This window comes from Propithecus coquereli, unplaced genomic scaffold, assembly GCF_000956105.1.
Source record: "Propithecus coquereli isolate 6110/MARCELLA unplaced genomic scaffold, Pcoq_1.0 Scaffold439, whole genome shotgun sequence".
In the NCBI taxonomy this organism is placed as follows: Eukaryota; Metazoa; Chordata; class Mammalia; order Primates; family Indriidae; genus Propithecus; species Propithecus coquereli.
Genome location: NW_012150163.1, coordinates 714,796 through 736,601, shown reverse-complemented (window position 1 = coordinate 736,601; position 21,806 = coordinate 714,796). Strand labels below are relative to the sequence as shown.

Below are 21,806 nucleotides of genomic sequence, written 5' to 3'. Positions count from 1 at the left end.
GGGAGTTACGACTGTCCAGCCCTCCTGTTGGTTCATTCTCCTCCCTACACTCGTGAGTCGGCAAAGATCTTCCTCACGCCAGCTCATGCGATGCCTGGTAAGCTGGTTGGTGGGAGGTTTCTAGAAGAGACCCCCAACTGGACAAAGACCGGAAGGGTCTGGGGACCTGTCGTTAGCTCAGAGCCTGGATGCTGACGCCCGCACCCGCCGCGCCTGGCTCCGTGCTGGCTGAGGCTATGTTGGGCTGTGCGCACAGGGGGGCTGGAGAGCCTCCGAGGGAACACGCTAGACCCCCCAACCCAACTCTGCTGAGAGGGGCAGCTGGTTACTGCCGGGGCCCCAAGGACAGGGCTTGTGAGCTTGTCGTTAAAGAAAACACAGCAGGAAACGGGTGGGGGGGCAGGGAGGGACGCGAGGCCGTGCCCGCCATCCTGTGTGCTTCTCGGCAACTCCCGCGCCTGCTCGAGGCTGTGCGTTCCCAAGCTGGGCAGCGTCAGTGCCGGAGCTTGCGGTTTGCAGAAGGGACCCCGTGCAGACGGGAGCAGCCGCCAGCAGGCTGCCCAGCTAGACCCCTGGGCCGCCCCAGCAGGTGAGCCAGGCCCAACCCTCCTCCTCTTCCCCTGCTCCCCTGTCCCGGCGTCCCCACAGAACCCTCAGCAGCTCTTCTCTGGAAACAACAACACTTATTCTCTCTCCAGAATGCCAGTGTGAAAACACAGCCTACCTGTTACGGGGTGAAGGTTGTGTCCTCCAAATTCGCTGTTGGAGCCCTGCCCCGGGGGGTCGGTATCTGGAGGTGGGGCCTGTGGGAGGTGACTGGCGTTGGATGAGGTCATGAGGGTGGTGCCCCCACGATGGGATTAGTGCCCTTGTGAGAAGAGACACCAGAGAGCTCTGTCTCTCGCTCCCACCCTGCCCAGTGGGTGCATAGCGAGAAGATGCTCGTCTGCAAACCTGGCAGAGAACGCTCACCGGGAAGCTAAATCAGCTGGCACCGCAAGCTCAGACTTCCGGCCTCCAAATTATGAGAAGTGAGTTCTGCTGTGTAGGCCGCCCGGTCTGCGGGGCTCCGTCAGAGCAGCTGAGCTAAGACACCAAAAGGAGAGCTCGCTCCAGCAAGGGTCTGGCTGCCGCCATTTGCGTTTGGCAGACTCCAAGGCAGGCGAGGGCGTGGGGGGCTCCGTGCTGCAGGGAGGGGAGGCCCAGATGCACCCTGGCTGGAGGTGGCACCAGAAGCCGGATGTCCTGTGAGATCGGTTAGGGGCTTGTATTTGAATTTTCCCAGCTGGTCCTAAGTTGGAAAAGGACCTCAGATTAGGGGAGCTGGCGGGACTGCTCAAGTCCTGGCCGTTTGGGGCCAGCTGCTGCAGGGGTTGGGGCCTGGCTTTGGGCTGGCTGCTGCAGGCTGTGGGGCAGAGCTCTGCTTTAACTTATGACCTGGTCCTTATCCACTGGGCTCCCGTTTGCTCCTCTTGGGAGAACCCCAGGAACTCACACCCACGTGCTCTGCAGCGGGGGGCTGGGGAGCCTCTCTGAAAATGTCCCTCTGTGCTCCTGTAACACCGGGGTCTTTCATGGGGGCTCCCCGAAGGCAATCGAGGCTCTAAGAAACCATTGCTCTGGGACTGTCAGGTCAGGCAGGAGGGGAAGCAGCATGTTTTCAGGCCAGGGGGGATAGGGCACCCTCCACGCCCACCTTTGTGAACGCCGTGGCCCACGTCCCGGGAGACGCCATGACAGCTCAGGTGTCTGGGTGCTGAGGGGTTCAGAGGTGCTTCAGGAGTTGATAGCTACACAGTTGAACGTTTATTAGTAAAACATTTCAAAAACTCATTTAAAACGGAAATAAAAAATAACACTCGACTGTGTCACACATACCCATCCTGAGCACACAGGGAAGGCGGGCAGCTCTGGCCACAGACAAGCCGCAGCAACTGCAGCCGCGGGCGGCCGGGGAGGCCACACGGCAGTCTCCCCAAGCCAGTCTGGGGTTGGGGAACTGGAGCGGTCCCCGGTGGTGGTGGCCAAGGTCTGTTCTCAGGGCCAGTCCTAACTTGTCATCCCACACCTGGGGTTTCTAGAGTGGGAAAGTGTGCCTTCTTGTGACAACCAGCAACTCCTACCCACGAATCAAGCCCTGCCCGGGAGGAAAGGATTCAACCCAGCAACAGGAGGGTGGATGGGGGGGTTCACTTCTTGCTTGGCTGAGGTGGGGAGAGGGCCGGGGGCTCAAGGTGATGGTTTGGGGAAATGAATGTGTTGGACTTAGATGGCTTCCGCTGCTTCTGGTTTTTAATCAACAAGGGTGACAAGAGTCAACTAATTCAGCCGGGATGGCTGCATGGACCCCCACCTGAGGCTGCAGCCGCTCACAGATTTGGACGTGTTTGTTTAATCAGTGCCCCGTGTTCAGTCCGAGCTGTGCTTCCATCAGACACGGAATCAACAACAACACAATAAATGGATGAGTTTCCAGCAGATGGAGAAATTGCTCTAGCGTTTCCTAGTGGGCAACACTATGGTTTCAACTGAGATCACTCTCTCTCTTAGTATTAGGGACCAGCTCGTGTCTCTACCCTCAAACTTTCAAAGCACAGCTCAGACTCATTTTCTCTGATGGATTTGGGACTTCGGTACATTTCCCTGCTAGTCCCTTCTTAACTATCAACACTGCTGCCGTGCCGGGTCTTCACCCGACGTTCCCCGGGCTCTCAGGGACTGTATCCATCTTGGTGGGGCTGGACGAATTCCTTGAAACCTCCCTGGAGCCTTGCACCCTCTCTGGGGTGAGACGAGGAGGATGAGCGAGGAAAGAGCAGTCCGAGTGGTAAAATAATGTTTTATTCCACGGGCGAACAAACACTACCATGCCACGTCCCCACTTCCCTCTGACCAGATCTCGTGGCCTGAGCTGGCTTCCCCCCCGCAGACCTTGCATTGGTCGAGCCCACTGACGCAGCAAGCGCACGGTCGTGCAGCGTTCAGATCGTCCTGTCCGCCAGCACGCATCACCTTTGACCCATCCCACCACAGGTGCCTTCCGAGCAACCTGACCGCAACTGGCCTTCGAAGCTCCTGTGGATGAAACCAAAACCCCATACGCCAAAAAGCGACACAGACGCATGTCTTCTGGGGGCGGGATGTCAAGGGCACCCCCAGCAGGACCGGAAGCTGGGGAAGTCAGCACTGACATTCAGGTTGGCAACAGGCTCAAAAGGAAATGACGGCAATTGATATATTTCGAACTAGCACGTCTAGAGTCCGGGTTGGCCAGTGTCAGCATGCAAGCGCGGCGCGGCGCGTGCCGGGCGGCGGGGCGACTGCACAGAGCCTGACATACATTCCTTTCTCTATGTACAAGGGCGCGAAATTTACACCGGGGACGCCCGCTGCACGCGTGGCCAGAGTGCGTCTTGCAAGGCTAACGTAGCACATCGACCTACCGCTGGCAGCGGGAGGGTGGCAGCGCCACCCGAGACAGGAGAGGGTGCCGGCACATTCCCACATTGACCTTCGGGACCCCAGAGACCCGCGCACACACGACGGGCCTGGGGTGGGGTCAGCGCTTTGTCTTATGTTTTGTAGCCAAATGCCATACGAAAAGACTCGGTACTTCATCAGGACAGGATGGTTGTCAGGACGCGTGTAAACAGTGCGGATCTACAGCAAGTCCTAGCGCGGCGCCGCGGGAGAGGGTCATTCTCGGATCTTCTCAGCGTGACCACCATCGGAGGTCCCCCCGGCGTTCGGGATGTCTCTGCAAGTGTGATGACAACCGCCAGGGAGGAGCGGTCACTTCCGGCCTGTTTCTTCATCCAAACACGCGTAGTCTGCACGTCGACTGAAGAAAGGGCAGCGAAAAACAAAACAAAGCAAAGCACAGCAAAACAACCCCATGACCGGAGACGAGGAAGCGTCGGGTTAAAACCATAGAAAAATACGAATTAATCCTATAAGGTTAACCACTAGCGCAGCTACAGTGAAACTGTACAGAAAAGGGTCTGTTTTCTCGGTGGAGCCCCTCACAACGCCGAGCCTCCTACGGACGGAGAGGAGCACACGATCTACGGACACGGACGCTGAACGATTGTGCTGTGACTGTCGTTCCCGCTGTCTCCACGGCACTGCTGCACACACGGACGTGACGCTGCGGACGTGAACACAGGACCCTGACGCGGAGGGTGCGGCCAATGCGACTGCCCACAGCGCGGATCTGGGGGCCGCTTTCTTGTGGCTCAGCGCGGCCCGAGCCCTCTCCGCCCGCGTCCGCGGCTGTGTGCCTTGGGGAGGGCCGTGGGAGGTGCGGTGGCTCCGGGGCAGGAGGAGGCTGCTGCGGCCGCCGTGGGGTCGTTCCAGGTGCCGTGGAGAGTGACGGCCACCGGGAAGGAGCTCGTTTCCCGAGCGAAGCTGCCTTCAGTACCGAGACACACATGCTGTGGGACGTGGCCGCCCGCCCGCGCGTCTGCGGGAAGGTGGCGGGAAAATGCCGCGGTCACTCCAGTTGCAGACAGAGCCACGTCTGTGCGGGCAGCGGCCGGCCTAGTCGTCCTCCTCGTCCTCTTTCGTCGAGACTGTGGGAAGTTTGTCTTGAATCCTGAAGCACTCGGCGAAGAAGCCGATGATGGAGCGGTACAGGTGCTGCTTGAGCGCGGCGCTGTGGAAGTAATGGCTTTCGTCCGGGTAGATCTGCAGGGAAGGCCGGAGAAGTTACACACATGGCCGGCACGGGATGTGCCCGCGGGGCCTGGGGCATGTAGGCGGAGTGGGTTTCCTGGGCTTTCCAGCCCGGATGCGCCTTTCCCTCCCGGGATCCCTGCCGGCCATCCTGGCTAGAGGGCCCGGGAAAGCCCCCAGCGCCGCACCCCTGCCCCCTGGCTGGCCCTCGCCACGTGTGGCGGGCCCTCTGAGAACCAACTGAAAAATCAGAAAGCATTCAACACTCTACAGTCCAGCTCCGCTCGTGGGGTCTGCAACTCAGACACGCGTTGGGGCCCACCGAGGCACAGCCCGGGCCTGGGGTGTCAGGGTGCTAGTGGGAGGGAAAGATCCTGCACTATCTCGTTAGTCCCCAGGCAGGACCCCTGCAGGGCCCGACCCCCGCTTCACATCCTGGCCCGGCTGACGCTGGACGGGTCCCTGCCCTGGGCCTGGGTCTCCAGGTATGTCCGGTGGGACAACAGCTGCAGCAGAATCTTGCTCACGTCTCCTGAGGAATCCGCGACGTGACACCACCAAGGGCTCAGGGCAAGGCCGGGACCAGGGCCTGTTGCTCCTACCCGATGCGGGAGGCGGCTGGCTATTCCACGCCCAGTGCGGGGACTCTGCCTGTCCCTAGGGTGCTGTGACGCGGTCCTGCACGTGCGGGGTTCACGGCCAAGTCTGACTCAGGCGCCCGGGTCTTTCCATGATACCACGCTGTCCCCGGCATTTCGAACCCTGACTTCCTCTTACGTCTTTGGAGGGTGGCATTCACCTTTACTTTAAAGTTTACTAATGACGTCCCCCGGCTATTAAATGTCATTACATGTCCAGTAGCACATAAGGGCACAGAGCAGGAATCTAGTCTCCTCCTGCCTTAGGTCCCTGTCCCCAGGTCTGTGTGTGTGACACAATGTGTGTGCGTCTGAGTGAGTGTGAGTATGTCAGTGTGTGTGTGTTCGTGCTGGGCATGGCCACGGATTCCTGGCGTGTCTGTTAGGACGTCCGCTGTCCCACACACACAGTGGCACTGAGCGGGTCCCTTGCTGACACCAGAGGAGCCGGGCTGATGCGGGCTGTGCAGCGCCCGGCAGACGACACCCAGCCGCATGTCTTGGGCGATCGGCACACAGAGCTCTGCCTTTGGTCTCCCGCGGCTGCGTCGTGCGTGGGAAATGACTTAACGGCACCAGGACAAGGCCAGGCTCACTGTGAGGGAGTCAGGACACTTTCCAGAAGGAAATTCAGCCGTGATACAGCCACGTCCTCCTGTGCTTTAGTCAGCACTCGGGTCGCACTCCCTCCAGACGCCCTCCCCGACTGGCCTGGCCGCACGCGGCCCCGCACTGGCTGGCAGGGCCGGGGACGCGCAGGTAGCGGCCAGCCCAGGGCGGGAGCTCTCAGAAGGAGACGGGGTGCCTGCCATTTGTCATCGGGGACCCATTTATCTCTGGACCTGAGAAGACCATCGGGCCACACCTGTTTCACCAAAGGAACAGAGGGCAGGAAGGAAACTGCAGAAGTTTCCAGAAGCAGCCCTGTGCATTGCTGGGAAGAGCCTAGGCTTGTGCTGCTGGGTTAGCGCGTGACGCCGGTGCGGCCTGGCCGTGGGTTCGGTCCTGGGGAGGGCGCCGCTCTCTCACTGCCGCCCAGACACAGGTGGTGCTGGGGCATCAGGCCACTGCTCAGTCACATGTAGCGTTGTCCAGAGGGACACCGTGCCAGGACCACCACCAGCCGCACTGTTGGGCCGTGTGGGCGCCGGCCTGGTGGGAGTGGGGAGGTGGGAGCAGTTGTTCTAAAGGGGCTTTAACGCAGCCTCGGTCGGCGGCCAGCTGTCCTCAAGTAGAAGAAAGGTCAAGCACGTGCTGACCTGCCGGCCTGCCGCGCCCCGCCACCCCGCAGCACAGGCGCGGCTGCGGCAGTGGCTGTCCCCAACTAACCGGGCTTCTCTAAGCCCAGGCACGAGGCTGCGGGGAGCAGGAGCCGTGCGCATCGTACCTGTAAGCTGTAGTTAGACTTTGCCCGAATTAGCTGTGTGATGAGTTCTGCTGTATGCTGGAAATGGATTTTTTCTGTTAAAAAAAAAGGAAGGTATTTGTCAAAACCCACAACGCCATCGAGGGGGCTGCTTTTACTAGACAGGCAGGGAATCCACGTCCTCTGTCCTTACCGTCGGCGGTGGCGTGAATGATCAGAAACTGCTGCTCCTCCAGCGCAGAGACTCGATGGGCCACCTTGGTCATCTGCACACACAGGCAAGGGGAGAGGGTTAGTGGGCCGCGGGCAGCGCTGGGCGTTCCCGCTGGAAACTGACCGAGAGGGAAGGGGGCCGTTGAGGAGAACCGGGATGCTTTACGCCTGCAACGACGTGCGCAGCAGGTCCCGGAAGCCGGCCCTCCCTGCCTCGGCTCGTTTTAGGGAGAGGAGGGGTGGAAGGGAAGAAGGGAGAAAAGGAGAGAGTTTTCTCCAACTCCGGGTAGCCTCAGAAGCCCTTGCTCCTCTGGAGCCCTGGGCAGGCTGGGAGCCTTTGCCATGCGGAGTTTCCACCTTGAAGACACAGTCCTGCCCCCCACCCCACGCACAGCTCGGGGACTGCGTCTGACGGCCACGGGCAGCCATCTGATGGCTCTGACTCAGGAGCTAGCATCAGAGGCATTTTCTGTTCCGCAGTCAATGGCTTCTTCTCCCAAAGTGGCACCAGCCGTGGGTGCAGGGAGAGCCAGGGCTTGCCCACCTGGAGTGTCCCATGGACGCATCCCTAGTCCTGTGTGGGGACTCGGACCAAGAGGCCCCACCTACCTCGCTCCATGGTCTGCTCGGGGGACGGATTCAGGGCTTTCTCCGAGTGGGCTCTGATGGGGGAGGGGAGGGCCTGGGTCCGGGAGGGGGTGTGGACAGAGTCGGCGGGGGATGGAGGGGTGGGGAGAGGAGTTGGAGCAGGGGCTGATGTCACCGAATCCCCCATTTTGCCACGTGGCGGTTGTGCCCAACATACCTCATATGCTCTGTTGTCCAGTCCGTGGAGGCCCAGGTACCTCTCGGAGAAGGCAGATGCTGGACAGAAGCAGAGGGAGGGGGGTCACCTTCTGGCCTCGGGCCTGTGGGTGCAGCGCCCAGACCTCTGGGACGCAGCCGGGACGTGCATGCTGAATGTTGGTTTTGTGTAAACACCGTCTGAATCTCTTGGGTCTTTACACCGGTAATCAGACAGCCCGAGGGCAACGTTAAAACGGGTTAGTGTTGGTGGTTGGATTTTTATCGGTACAGCAAAACCTTCGTTAAGCAAAACCTAATTAACGTGATTCCTACATAACCAGGATAACCCCCTACTTCATGTCAGCATTGAGGAACGGGAACAAGCACTGAAAGAGCAAATTTCCTTCAGGATTTGCTCAGTTTTTAAGAAGTCCAGGCGTGTCCCTGTTCCGTCCCAGACTCTGGCCCCAGGCCCCACTAGAGGACAGAGGAAGGCAGGATGATCCCGCGGCTGCCCACCGGAACGTCAGGGACGAGCGATCCCTACACAAGGGCACGGGGCTCCAGGGAGAGGCCAGGTGGCCCATCAGGACACGGTGTGGCAGTTATGTGTCTGAATCAGGCGAATTTGAAACAGCGTGATTAGAACATTAAGAAGGTCTCACTGAATTTGAAAAGTGCCACACGTACCCTGATGGGAAAATGACTCTTAAATTATTCCAAGTTGGAACGGGAGAGACCCTGTATCATTGTAGGTGGAGTCTGCACTGGAAAGAGCCCGTCTCTGTGAGACCTTTGGCTGCGAGAGGGTGGCTGGCCCCACGGTGGCCCCTGCGTTGCCGGGGGCAGGTGCTGGGATGTGGCCCCACGGGCTGTGGTGGGGGGTGCGGCAGGGCAGGTGGTCCTCTGTCCTCCGTCCTCAGAGCCGAGGGGAGCAGTGGGCTTCCGGAAGGCTCCAGCAGGCCAGTGGCTAGAGACCCCACCTCACTCGTCAGCACAGCTTAGTGGCCTTCACCGAGCGCAGTTCTCACGGCCACATTCAAGACATCCCTGCGCTTTCTAAAAAGTGGGTTCAGGTCACAGAGCCACTCCTGTTCAGAGACGGGCTGGGTGACCAGGAGGAGGGGAACACAGGGGGCCTGGAGCCCTAAACACCAGCAGTGAAGCCCGTCTGTGCCTGGGCGGAGTCTCGCTCCCAACCTGGGAGCCTCATCTCCGCAGCGTCCCCACAGCGGGTCACCCTGACACCAGCCCCGTCTCTGGCTGCCGCCGTGGAAAGCCGGCGGTCCCAGGACAGGTGCTGGCCGGGGCTGTCTGCACGGCCTGGAGGACGGCGGCAGAGCAGAGCTGCTAGATCTCTGGCGACCTCCCCCAGTAGCAGTTCTCTGCCATCCAGCCTCGCTCAACGCCGCCGCCACATGAGACGCAGGCCCCTGCCTGGACTCCGGGAGCCAGCAGGAATGGCGGCCGCGGCGGAGGGACACCTCCTTCCCCGTGCCGGGCTCGCCCGCCGCCGCCCCCGCCAGCTGCCCTGCCAGCTCTGTCTGACTTCTGGTCCTGGGTGTCGGAGGCGGTTTCTGGCATCAGGGCTTTGACCACCTTCATTCGAAACACAGGCCTGAGACCCTCCCCTGCCCTCGCCCAGGTTCCCCCGTGAGGCGCCACCGGCCACACAACCAGGGGTGGCTCGTTACGGCCGGGGCGCCTGGGCGAGGGCTGACTGCCGAGGGGAGGGCGTGGGCCGCGCGGGGCCTTTACCGTAGAGTTTGAAGTCGGTTATCGGAGACAGGGCGGCGCCGCAGGTGAAGGTCGGCCTCTGGTTCTCGCCCTTCGCCGGGAGGATGGAGGTGCTCAGGTACCCGCCGTAGTCCTGCGACAGGGACAGGTGGGAGCGCCGTCAGCCGCTCGGCACACGGAGCCTCGGACGCAGCAGCGCCAGCCACGCCGCACCCGTTCCCACGGGTTTCTTGTCTTTAAATTTTAACTTTACAGACTGTGTAAGGGGGTAACAAGAGCTGACAAGCAAAGGCCTTTCCGACTCAATACTGTGTGACCTCCCCGCCCCGGGCCTCCGTGTCAGGGGCGTGAAGATGACACGTGATGGTGGCTTGGAGATGCAGCCGTGGACTGTGGCGTGCCGTGGGCAGGGCTGGACCCTTCTAACTCGCGGTCCTCTGCGGCGGTTCCTGCCGCCCGCCTTGACTACAGGCGGGGCCCATCCACTTCACGCCGCCCTGAGGGCGGCCCGGGGGGACCGGGGCCACAGTCTCGAGCCCTGGTCTGCCGGGTGGTGCAGCGCCAGCCCGCGTGAGGCAGGCGTCCCCGTGCGCCCTGCACCTGGGGTCAGTCCTTAAATTCCTAGGCTGCCTGCCCTGGGGGTGGCATGAGGGCGCCCGACATCGGTGCGGCCTCCCCGAGAGCAGAGCTGCACACTGTCACCCGCTCGGTGCCCTCAGAGTGGGTTGGCTCAGGTGTGCTGCAGTCTCCCAGGGAGAGGACCCAAAGGGAACCAGGACGCAGCACAGGGACTTCATCCGGTGTGCACGTGTGACACTGTGTGTGCATGAGTGTGTGTCACTGTAACACTGTGTGTACGTGTGTGAGCGTGTGTGTGTGCGTGACTGTGTAACACTGTGTATGTGTGTGAGCATGTGTGTGACACTGTACGTGCGTGTCACCGTGTGACAGTGTGTGTACGTGTGTGAGCGTGTGTGTCTGTGTGTGTGGCTGTGTAACACTGTGTGTGTGAGCATGTGGGTGTGTGTGTGACACTGTACATGCGTGTCACCGTGTGACACTGTGTGTGTACGTGTGAGCGTGTGTGACACTGTGTGTACATGAGAGTGAGCGTGTGTGTGTTTTGGGGACACTGCTGCCTCCTGACGAGACTGTGCAGCCATGTCACGCCAGACTTCGTTAGGACTAAGCACTGGTGATCTGTGTGGTTAGGATGTCATATCATAACACACTGTAATAGTATTCCTTTAATGGAGCAGAATATCTCGTCTTACTAACAACAAGAGTATTTTCATTTCTGACAAACAGCATTTACTGCTAATGGAATCCACAAGTCCTTGCGAGTCATTCTGCGTTTTGTTTAAAATACAATTTTCCTGCAGGGCTTGTGGCCTACTTGGGCACAAAGGAAAGGCCAGGAACCTCTGGCTGATGTTCCCCCTCCAGCCAGGACCTGCAGAATGCAGCCACAGGCGACCCTCACTCCCCGGGACACCCGCGGGTGCAGCGGGCGCTGTCCCGTGGGGCTGCTGTAGTGTGTGACAGAGGCTGCGCCAGACTCGCTTGGGTGGACGCGAGGGGGAGACAGAGGGGAGAGGCCACAGGATGCTGCTCCACTAAGGGGGTGGACGGCTCAATTCTTCTGAGGAGAAAAGCAGTTACGGCGCCCACAAAACCTCTGCCTAAGGCCTGTTCAAACAAAACAAAACAAAACAAAACGACTCATGATGCTGTTTGGGAGAGGCCCGAGGATCCACTCAGGCAGAATGGCGGGGTTCGGATGACAGCAGGGAGCCCAGACACACTTCCTGCGGGTGTCGGTGGTGAAGGTGTGCGAGCTGCGTGTGCACGGTGCCCGGGTCCCTTTCTGTACGGCGCGGTGGCTGCCTACGCCGCTAAGCCCCCACTGTCGAGCACGCCTTTGAACTACCGGATGATTCCCGCGTCCTCTGCAGCCGACCATTAAAGCCCCCGAGTAGGCGGGGCTGTGCTGAAGGCACAGGAAGGGAGCCGTGCTCCTAGGAGGGGCATCGCTGCACACTTGGGGCAGAGTGGACAGAGACTGACCACAGCCCAGGGTCCCCCACCTCTGAGCCACCAGCCTGCTGGGAAGTAACTTCCCTCAGGGTGGGGATGTGTGAAGGGTGTTGACACCCAAAGTTACACCTGTCCATGGTCCATCTGGCTCCAGGCTCCTGGAACGTGCCCTCTAGGACTCTGTGCTTGAACCAAGGAGAGAAGCCACCAGCCCCTCCCTGACCCCCTCACTCCCAGCAGGTGTGGGGCAGGGTGTGGGAGGCTCCCACGCCCATTCTGGGATCCGCCCCTGCGGCAGTGCAGGTCTGCAGGGCACGCTGCTCCCATCGAGCGCTGCGCTCTGAGGCGTCGGAGGTGGCGAGATCGAGATGATGACCTGTCCACGCCTTCACCTGGGGGCTGAGGCGTCCTCTGGAGAGCCCGTGCCCCTCTCTCTGTGCTCTTGGCTTCCTGAGACCCCACTGTCTCAGGAGAACGGGGGCTGGCGTACCAGGGCAGTAGCCGGTGCCCCCAGGGACAGAACTCCCCACCGTGGGCCCCCACGACAGCCCGGCCACGCCAGACCACTGGACGGAAGCCTCTCTGTTCTGACAGTTCAGTGGGGACACCCCCGCACCCTTCCCTCCACCTAAGTAAACGTGGTTATTCACGTAGTCACTGCACACGTAATATCCGGAAACAGACTCCCGCTCCCCGTCCTTCCTGGGCCGCCACACCCAGAACTGCAGCAGGCTTGCGGGAGAAAAGTGCTAATAATTAGGAACCTCATCGAGCTCTCCAACAAGGACCTGGCTTCTTTTCTCTTTCCTTCTAGATAACGTAAAAGAAACTTTGATAACTGAGCTGATCGAATGAAAGCTCCCATTGCTGGAATCACTAAGCAACCAGCCTCTTGCTCTTAAAAAAAATACTCAGGGCACACCACCAGACCAGGACGTTCCCATAAATCAGGATCGGGCCTGGTGACGATGCGGTCTCATGCTTTCGAACAAAGGGGTGTTTGGAAAAAGGCAGCACAGACTCACCTTCCCGAACACGGCCACGCGAGTTTTGTCGATGTACTGCTCCTTCAGCAGCGCCCTGCACGGGGGAGAGGAGGGGTTCAGTGCGCGCCGGGTTGTGCCTCGTCTCCCTGCAGCCCAGAGCTATGCTTTCCAGCCATTTGGAGTACGAAAACCCCTTTTCAAATAAAAAACAGTCTTGGAATTCTAATGCAACTGCTCATTGCTTTTATTTAGTACACTGTCGGTCTGTTCATGTGAAACACTCACAGCAGCCTTGCACTAACTCTGCAGGACTTCTAGGAACACAGCGCTTACCTGCCGAGAGCCCTAAGCCCAAAGCAGCAGAGTCCGTCTGCAGACTCAGCCCCTGCCTGGGTCCCCACCCTCCTACAGCTGGCTGTCCTCCGCTTGGAGCCCCGAGACGCCCGAGCACACCAGGCTCTGGGATGGTCCTCCAGAGTCAGCAGGTTCGAGTCCAGCCAGGGGTCTCCCATCCCACCTGCGGTACCCATTGTCCTGGCTCTGGAGGAGGACTCTGTCTTGCCCGTTTGGCCACAGAATCATTCCTTCCCTGGGCTTGCTGCGGCTGCCCTGCCGTGGAAGCCACCAGCTCCGAGCTCTGGGGGGTGTTGCCGGGGCCCTGCCCATCACGGGCCTTGTTTCCCCACAAAGTGGCTGGAGTCCTTCTGGCTTTTGGACCCCAATCAGCCGCAGGAGCCCTGCTGCCTGCTGGCTTTCTAGATAGAAATTATCGTCTGTCTAGATTTTATGTCTAGCCAAACTATAGCACCAAGTGTGGGGATAGAATAAAGATATTTTTAGGCATTTGCTAGTGAAGGGGAAAAAATATAGTTATTTTACTAACCATCATAACTTCTTAATTGAGACACTCTCCCCAAAAGAAGTCCAATTAACAAGAGAAAAACCAGCAGAAGTTTACTGACGTCTGCTGTACCCATCACGCGGGAGGCCTCAGTTCAAAAGTATTTCTTGTAAGGCAAGTGGCTCAGGGGCCCTGCTTAAATAGTATTTCATCAAAGAAATACGGCTAATAAATCTTAGCATAGTGACAAGACAAAGGTGACAGCAGTTTCCATCTTTTAAAAGGTAGGAAAATGTAGGAAGGTGGTAAAATCTGTCCCCAGATCCCTGTGGCGCCTGCTGGCACCTTCTCTGGGCTGACAAGCAAGGCCGTCTCCAGCGGGGAAGGGTCTGTGTCCACCCTCAGGCAGACGGACGCTGAGGCAGAACGTCCCGCATTTCCAGTGTCTTCATCTCAGCCAGCCTCAATATTTTGGGGAGAAATATTTTGGTTCCCTTTAGCAGATGTACGAAGGAATGAATAAATAAAAAGGAGGACATGCGTCTGTTGTTCCCAATCACGTGACCGAGGCTGTGTGTGCACTCACGCGTGCACATACAGCCCAAAAAAGGAAAATGAAGAAAACCCCAAGTTGAGCTGAGAGACAGGCTGTCCAAACGGAGCAGAAGAGGGAGCTCTTTGTACGGCTCAACATACAAACTCAGAATCAATACCTGATCAGTATGTTTGAGCATCTGGGAAAAACACTAATAGGAATATGCCTGGCACAAGGAAACAGTGGGCAAATAGTACGAGTGGGTACACAGAATTGAGTCAAGGAAACACAAAACAACACTTCAAGGAGAAATTAAAAGATGCGGAGGGAAGGAGAGCATCACAGGAGGACACTACCTGGCTCTGCAGGGAACAATATTTAATCGCGATTCTGCACCTCCGACTATTGCTTTAACCAGACATTTGATACACCTGCTACAACGGAAGTCGACAGCTGAGAAATCAGCGAGAAGTGACAACTACACTCAAAAATATGGAGAACACTTGACAAGATAGCTCATGGGGTCGAAGGGGGTGGGAGCGGGATTGGGGGGAAGACGGGGGCAGGGCAAGGGGATCTGTTGTCCTTGTCAAGCATTTGTCATGGTTGGATTGTGTCCCTGCAAAGATGATGCGCTGAAGTCTTAACCTCCGACACCTCGGAATGTGACATACGTGGGAACGATTAGCTCGGGCTGGACGAGGTCACACTGGAGTGCAGGGGCCCCAGTCCAGCATGACCGGTGTCCTTACAAGAGGAGGAGGAGGAGACACAGGGAGAGCGCGGTGTGAACACGGGCCCTGGCGTGATGCATCCATAGCCCAGGAACGCCAACATGGCCGGCAAACGCCCGAGGCGGGGAGAGGCGAGCAGGACCCTCCCCAACAGCTTTCAGAGGGGACATGGCCCCGCCCACACCTTGACTTTGGTGTTCTACTGCCAGAGAACTAATACTTTTGCTTTTTAAAAATATTGTGTAACATTATGGAATAGCCCAGAAGCCTTCAAATAACGTCTGCCAGGCTGGGGACTCGGGGGCGCGTGCACACGCACACACCCCGGGAAACTTGGCCGCAGACGTGGCACGCGTGTCCACGTATGTGGAAACAGCTGACACGTTTCTCTAAGTCCCTGGACTTTCCCCTCGTGACTGCAGTCCCTGGCTGAAGTCCACCTGGGGCCGCAGGCTGGAAGGGTCTGGCACTGTCAGCTCTTTTTAAGATCCATCTACCTGGTCCCACGAAGATTCCACCCACGGCCCGGCCAGACGTCCAGGCCTCATTTGCTGGGGGATCTACGCAGTGGCCCCTGGAGACCATGGAGCGTAGAGTGAGCCAGGTGCGCGGTGAAGGGTCCTGGACTCCGTTCCAAACTGTGCAACTTCTCGTATTTTTATTCCCAGCCCAGCTGCTAAGTCAGCAGGCGGCCTCGGTCTTTGGCACCCTCTTCATCTAGTTACCCGGCGACTCTCACTTTCTGCTCTAAACACCATAAATCTCACTGATGATCCTCATTTGGAAGGTAATCTGGAGTCTTCCAAGGATAGTTGAGTTTTCTAATATCAAATATTTTATTATCTTGCAGCTGTATCTTCACTAATCGAGCAAATCCTGTGGGACGAGTTTTCCTGGTGGACAGGGGAACCCGAAGGCCCCACTCAGGTCCTGGCGCACCTTCCATCATTGGGGACAGCCTGAGGCACAGCGGGAGCCGAACCAGAATGGGCCAGGGCATCCTCTTCCTCATGCACGCCCTGAGCTCAGTTCCAGGCAGGGCTGCAGAGGGCCAGGGGAAGGACTTGGAAAGGTACCACGGCTCCAGCCCTCAGGAGGGGTGCCGTGTGTGGGGAGGCAGGATGACCCGTGAGACAGTGGCGGCCACGATTTCGTGTTATTGGGGGGTGTCCGTTCAGTCCGTCCCCAGACAGCTTCTGCTGAGCAGTGGGGATGCAGCAAGGACAGGGGCACACTCGCCCTGAGCTGGGCTGGGATACGTGAGAAGCGTGGAGGAAGGAGGCCACGGAGAAGACTTGTAGGGGACAACAGGGCCGCGAGTGAGCACAGAGCGTCTGGGGCCACAGGAGCCCACCCGGGGAGCACGGTGTGCGAGTCTGCAGGCTGTGCTGCCCCCACCTCTCCCTCCAGGAGAACCTGCTTCGGGGCTGCAGTTGGCTGGTGCGCCCACCGCAGTGTCCCTGCCGTGCCAAGCTCTCACCAAGCAGGCAGCGGTGGCCTGGCAGGGACCCGAGGGCTGGGCCGAGTCCACCTGACACGGGGGTCCCCAGTGGGCACTCTTGTCTGTGGGCTCCCGTCGGCCTGGTGGAGACACAAGCTCTCTTGCCACCTCTGTCCCCCCGCTGGGGCCAGACCCCCCCGGCAGCCTGCCGGCTCTTGCCCCCACTGCTGTCCCTCCCGCTGGCCACGCAGATACTCCCCCTTTGCACGCCCCATTCCATCTCAGCATCCGCCTCCTGGGGGACCCAAGCTGACGCAGGTGTCCCGGACAATACTGCCACTTCCGGCACCTTCAGAGGGAGGAAGCTCACAGCTGGAAGACTCAGAAAGAAATGGGGGCCAGTGACAGAAACGTGATCCCCACGTCTGTCCTGCTGGCGGGGGGTGGGCACAGCCAGGCGTTGTAAAAATGTCACTGTTGCTGTGACTGCCCTGCCCCCCAGGGTAGAAACCTCCACGTGGCCAACGTCTCCATTTCCAGATCTGCTCGCCCAAGTCTCGCTGGCGCTGCCGCAGAACCGTCTCCTGATGCCCCTCCGGTCACCACCCTCCAGGCGCTAGTGCCGCTGCTGGCCGGCCGCTGCCATCCTGCTGGATGGGTCACTTTGGGCTGACCAGGTCCGCGTCCCCATGCTGGCCGAGCGGTGTGCTCGCTGAGGACACTGGGCAAGCCCTGTGACCTCTCAGGACCTTTGTAGCAAATGGGCTAACGGTCCCACCTCCGGGGGAGTTGGCAGCAGCCCTGGGGCCACGGCCCTGGAGTCCAGCCCGCCTGGCGCTTGCTCGGGGCCTGTTCTTCCTCCTCTCGCTGCCCTTTTCCTTGGTGCTCATGTGTCTGGCTCTTTCCCGCTCCCCTCGGGTCGCTCCTGGCGTGTCCACGATGCCCTGAGCCTCTTGGGCATGGCTTCACGCGCGGCCAGAGGCTCCCCGGCTCTCGGGCTGACGGCTGGGTTGGCCCACAGGAGCCCGGCGGGAGGGAGGCCCGAGCCTGGCACTGGCTCCCGCCCAGCCCAGCCCTGCCGGGGCTCCTGCCCACAGGGCCTCCCACCTCAGGTCGTGATAATCTTTCCTACTTGTGGCTGTCACTGGCCGGAGGACAACACAGAGGCCCCTGTGGGCCCTCGACCCTGCTCGGGCCTTTGTAAACACACACTTTGCTCATCTCTCTTTAAATTACACCGTTCGAGTGTTTTCTGCTAGGACTCTGACTCTCAACCTTGCTGCATCGCCACCAGATTAGGGTTCTGAGAGATAAGGCTGACCTTGTCACCTCTCTGCTTCCAGAAACATCTCCTGTTCTTCTGCTGCCTACAGGATGGCAGGAAACTCTTGGGGTGATGTGGGAAGTGTCTCACCCTGACCCCATCCTTCCTCTGCCCTCACCTGTCCTCCCTGGTCCTACCCCCTCCCTCCTCCCCTGGAGGGAGGACCAGGGAGGGGCAGGGATGAGGGGAGAGGAGGGGGACCAGGGAGGGGCAGGGGTGAGGGGAGAGGAGGGGGACCAGGGAGGGACAGGGGTGAGGGGAGAGGAGGGGGACCAGGGAGGGGCAAGGATGAGGGGAGAGGAGGGGGACCAGGCAGGGACAGGGGTGACGGGAGAGGAGGAGGACCAGGGAGGGGCAGGGGTGAGGGGAGAGGAGGAGGACCAGGGAGGGGCAGGGGTGAGGGGAGAGGAGGGGGACCACTCACTCCTGCCCTCCCCGCCCCACTCCCACTGTGCTTCTCCGTGGAGCCCGCACAGGCTGTGCCGTTGCATCATCCCCAGATGTTCGTTCAGCACGTTTTTCTCTCTGGAATTCGCTCCTCTCATCCTCCACCTGGCAAATCCGAATCATCCTCAAGGCCTGGGCCCAAGGCCGCCTCCTCCCAGAGGCCTGGGAGGTTGCTGGTTCCTGCAGCACGTGCCCGCGTGTGGGCTTACACGGCTGTCCTCTCTTCACGGGGACTTGCTCATCTCGGCTGCTGACGGGAAGGGCGCCCATGGGCTCCGTGACGGAGGGTCCCGTGGAGGCGGAGGGAGAGCCTCGATGGGCCTGGGGGCTGCGGGCGGTTTGCACACGGCTAGCCTCATGACTGCCAACTTCCGGTAACACGGCGCTACGTGGAAACACGGGCCCAGCTCCTGAAGGAGCCCTGGTCAAGCTCTCCGTGGCTGGCAGCACTGGGGCTCCGGCTCCCCGAGCCAGCCCGCAGCTCTGTGGCGGCTGAGGCCTGCCACTGCCCCCGTGCGCCCGCTCCTGCGAGCCCCGATGGCGTAAGAGTTGACACTGTTGACTGTTTTTCCAGAACAGGCTCTGCCTTGTTTCTGAACAGATGGCTGGGCCACTTCCTTATTGTTGGAAAACGGCGTGAGTGTGAAACGGCCTTTTGCCCTCTCGTCCTGTGCTCCAAGGACATGCTGGATGGAGCCAAGTGCCGCAGGTGAGCCTGAGGATGCTGTCACCTCCCACCTGGGCCCCGGTGGCAGGAGGCCCTGAGCCTCCTGGGAGGACACAGACCAGGTGGGGCCAGGGCGGGGCGGGAGAGGCAGGAGAAGGCCACACACGGACGGACGCGGAGGGAGGAGAGCCTCACACGGCTGCGCGGCGTGGCCTGGGGCCACCCTCCTCCTCCTCCTGGGGGTCCTCTGCAGCTGGCCCTGGCTGACCTTGCAGCCACCGGCCCTCCCTCCTTCCACACTTGACCCAAGTGTTCACTTGTCACCCTTGTGTCCTCTGCGCAGGAGGCTGACCCCCACCAGGGGCGGGTGGGCCCCTCTGTATCAGGGGGACCCTGTACTTCTCTTGCCGTGGTGGGTCCTGGGTTCCGGGCTCTGGAACGGGCAGGGGACGGCCAGGGAGGTGGAAGGAGAGGTTTGCTGCTGCTTCGGGGGAGGCTCCTCCCTTCCTTTCCGAAAGTTTCTGGGAGTAGCTCCTTCCCCAACCTGCTGGAGGTGAGCAAACAGCATGGAGCCAGGTGTGATGACAGCCACCCTGCGAGCAAAGGAAGGACAAGGCCATCGTGGCCGGCTGGGCAGAGAGGCGGAGAGAGGCTGAGTCTTTCATGACCGCTGGTCTCTGGGTCAATCAGCGCTGAGGACCGCCATCCCCATGGACTTTCGGAGCCAGCGCAGGTCCCCATTTATAAAGCACACGTGAGATTGTGCGCGGGGCGCTGCCTCCCAGCAGATGCAGCTTTCCTGACTGAGCCCAGAGGCTTCTGCCCCGTGTTTTCCGTGTGTAGCACACAGGCTCTGGACGGCGCGCTGTCTCCCCCACGAGCGCGCAGCCCCCGAAGGAGAAGAGGCGGCCGTTCGTTCATTCGCTCGCTGTTTCGTCCATTTAAAAATCATTCACCGAGTGCACACTGTGTGCCATCAATCTTTTTAAAAATAAGAGAGAAAATGTTTTGAAAAGTCAGTAAAGTAAAATCTTTTAAGCCTGCAAAGCACACTGGCATGACAGGACGGACAGAGGTGCCAAGCTTTTGCAGAGTCCTGTCGTCGCCAGATGCTTCCCAGCTGGGCTCTGCCTTCCACCCCTGCATGTGCCCACGGCCCGGTGTCATGCCTCCCGTCTGTGACAAGGACGAGGACGGCCGTCGACACCAAGCGAGCCTGTTCCCTGCCCCTCTCCTCCTTCCAGGGACCTGAGTCCGTGGCGTTGGTCGAACTGTTCTTGCCACATCTCTCAGGGTGAAGTCGGGTTTGGCTCTGCCGTCCTCCGTGCCCCGAGACTGTGGAAACCGCACTTCTTTCTGCAGACGGGGGCTGGAGACCAGCGGTAGCCAGCACTGGGTCTTGGTGTCTTTTTTATTTCCAGTGCAGTAAAATTCAATAAATAATTCTGAGCATCTGCCTCTCGGTGCTAAGCCGCCTTCTGTTCTCTGTGGCACTTGGCGGGTCTTGCTGACGCGGTGACAGGGACGTGAAGAAATGACGGGATGCGGAGGTCATTTCGGACCCACTGCAGGTGCGTGGGTGCCTCTTCCCAGCGACAAGGGCGGCGCACCTGCATGGACTGTGCCCGCGTCCTTCTCTCGCTGTCCCCCGCTGTGCTCTCTTCCCCTCGTGAGGACTGGCGAGGGTGTGCGTGGACACCGGCCACATCAGGGAGCAGCACGCGCAGCCGGCACGCCCGGCCCGCAGTCGCTGCCTCTGGCCCGTGTCAATCGACTCAACGGTAATCTACCCGAAAGACCGTCCGTGGGAGAAGATTCCTAACGGCTTTCCCCGAACCTCGCCTCGGAGTTGCCCGCGGAGCCTGTTAAGCGCCAGCCAGCTGCCTGCGCGACGTGGGCAGGGACAGAGCACCCGCCCTCCCGCCCGCGGCCCGCGCTCACCGCACGGCCTCCGTCTGGTCCTTCTCCTCCAGGGAGCCCAGCCGCCGCCTCACTTCGTGCAGGAGCTTGGTCCCCTGGAAGCCGCTGCCGCGGCCGTCGCACCGGACCAGCACGGCCTCCTGGGTGCTCACCAGCGCCGTCTCCCAGCTCACCTCGAACCGCTCGGCCACGCTCTGGCTGCCCGGGGCGCCGTCCCTGGGAAGACAGGCCAAGCCTCAGATCGCTGGCACCAGCGCCACGGCGGTGATTCTTTCCTAAGGGACTGTGTCCTTCACCCCGACCCCATGCCCCGATGCTGGTGCCCGGGGCTGGGCGCCAGGGTTTGCCCACCCAGTGGGTGAGGAGAAAAGTGAGGGCTCAGAGAGCCTCGGGCACCCGCCATCCCCAAACACACTGGCGCCTCGAAGCAGCCACCAAAGGGCATTTATTTGGTGAGGGGAACAATAAACCCTCCCAGCTCCTCCTTTGGGAGCTTCCCTCTATCGCAGACTGTGCTGCCCTTCCTGTCCCAGATACCTCGGCCACCCTCAATAGCCACCACACGAGTGACAAGAACGTGTTGACTCTTTAGAGCATCCCTGCTTGGAAGAAATGATCTTCTTTTTGTCTAAGCAGAAACTGCACACCTGTGCCAGGGGCGGCCCCCCTCCCTCCCGTCTCCTGGGCAATCGCAGGCCGGGCACTCTGGGCTGGGTGAGCCGCCTGCCCATGCCGTCCCGCTGTTCCTGCAGGGCCTGGGGGAGCATTTACACCACGGGCATGGGCCATCGCTACAAACAGGGACTGTTTTCAACTTGGGAACTGGTCGTTTAAACATTTACCGGCACACTAATGGATATCCAGGTTTTTAAATGATTTTCCCTTTTGGTGGAAAAGAATGAACAGGGGAGAAAGCCAGGGCTAGGTCCAGCCTGTCTCGCAGGAATTGCAACAAAGAGCAGCGTCCCCTCTGAGAGTGGACCCTCTTCTCCAGGGAGACGACAGCTCCAACCACCCGCCACTGTGGCTTTCTGCCAAGGCCTGAGGGAGGGCAGGGAGGTGTGGGGTGGCAGGGCAGGAGGTATGGGGTGTAGGGCAGAGAGGTGTGGGGTGCAGGGAAGTGTGGGGTGCAGGGCAGAGAAGTATGGGGTGTAGGCGGGAGGTGTGGGGTGCACGTGGGAGGTGTGGGGTGCAGGCGGGAGGTGTGGGGTGCAGGCAGGGAGGTGTGGGTGCCGGCAGGGAGGTGTGGGGTGCAGGCAGAGAGGTGTGGGGTGCTGGCAGGGAGGTGCGAGGTGCAGGCAGGGAGGTGCGGGGTGCAGGCAGGAGGTGTGGGGTGCAGGCGGGAGGTGTGGGGTGCAGGTGGGAGGTGTGGGGTGCAGGCAGGGAGGTGTGGGGTGCAGGTGGGAGGTGTGGAGTGCAGGCGGGAGGTGTGGGTGCAGGCGGGAGGTGTGGGGTGCAGG

The 21,806-nt window shown here is 60.2% G+C and overlaps 1 protein-coding gene across 2 annotated transcripts in view; it reads right to left on the bottom strand.

Moving 5' to 3' along the window:
* Positions 1-4,496: 4,496 nt before the first annotated feature.
* Positions 4,497-21,806, bottom strand: part of DPP6 (dipeptidyl-peptidase 6) — a 528,921-nt gene continuing 511,611 nt past the window's right edge. The window contains exons 18-24 of one of the 2 annotated variants that reach the window (XM_012654157.1): positions 20,368-20,562; positions 12,477-12,531; positions 9,436-9,547; positions 7,697-7,755; positions 6,872-6,944; positions 6,700-6,773; positions 4,497-4,686 (exon numbers count right to left, since the gene is read on the bottom strand). In XM_012654157.1, the coding sequence (XP_012509611.1) occupies positions 4,540-4,686; positions 6,700-6,773; positions 6,872-6,944; positions 7,697-7,755; positions 9,436-9,547; positions 12,477-12,531; positions 20,368-20,562 (715 nt within the window). In that variant the 3' untranslated portion in view covers positions 4,497-4,539. The remainder of the gene's footprint in view (positions 4,687-6,699; positions 6,774-6,871; positions 6,945-7,696; positions 7,756-9,435; positions 9,548-12,476; positions 12,532-20,367; positions 20,563-21,806) is intronic. The other variant, XM_012654154.1, reaches the window with a different exon arrangement.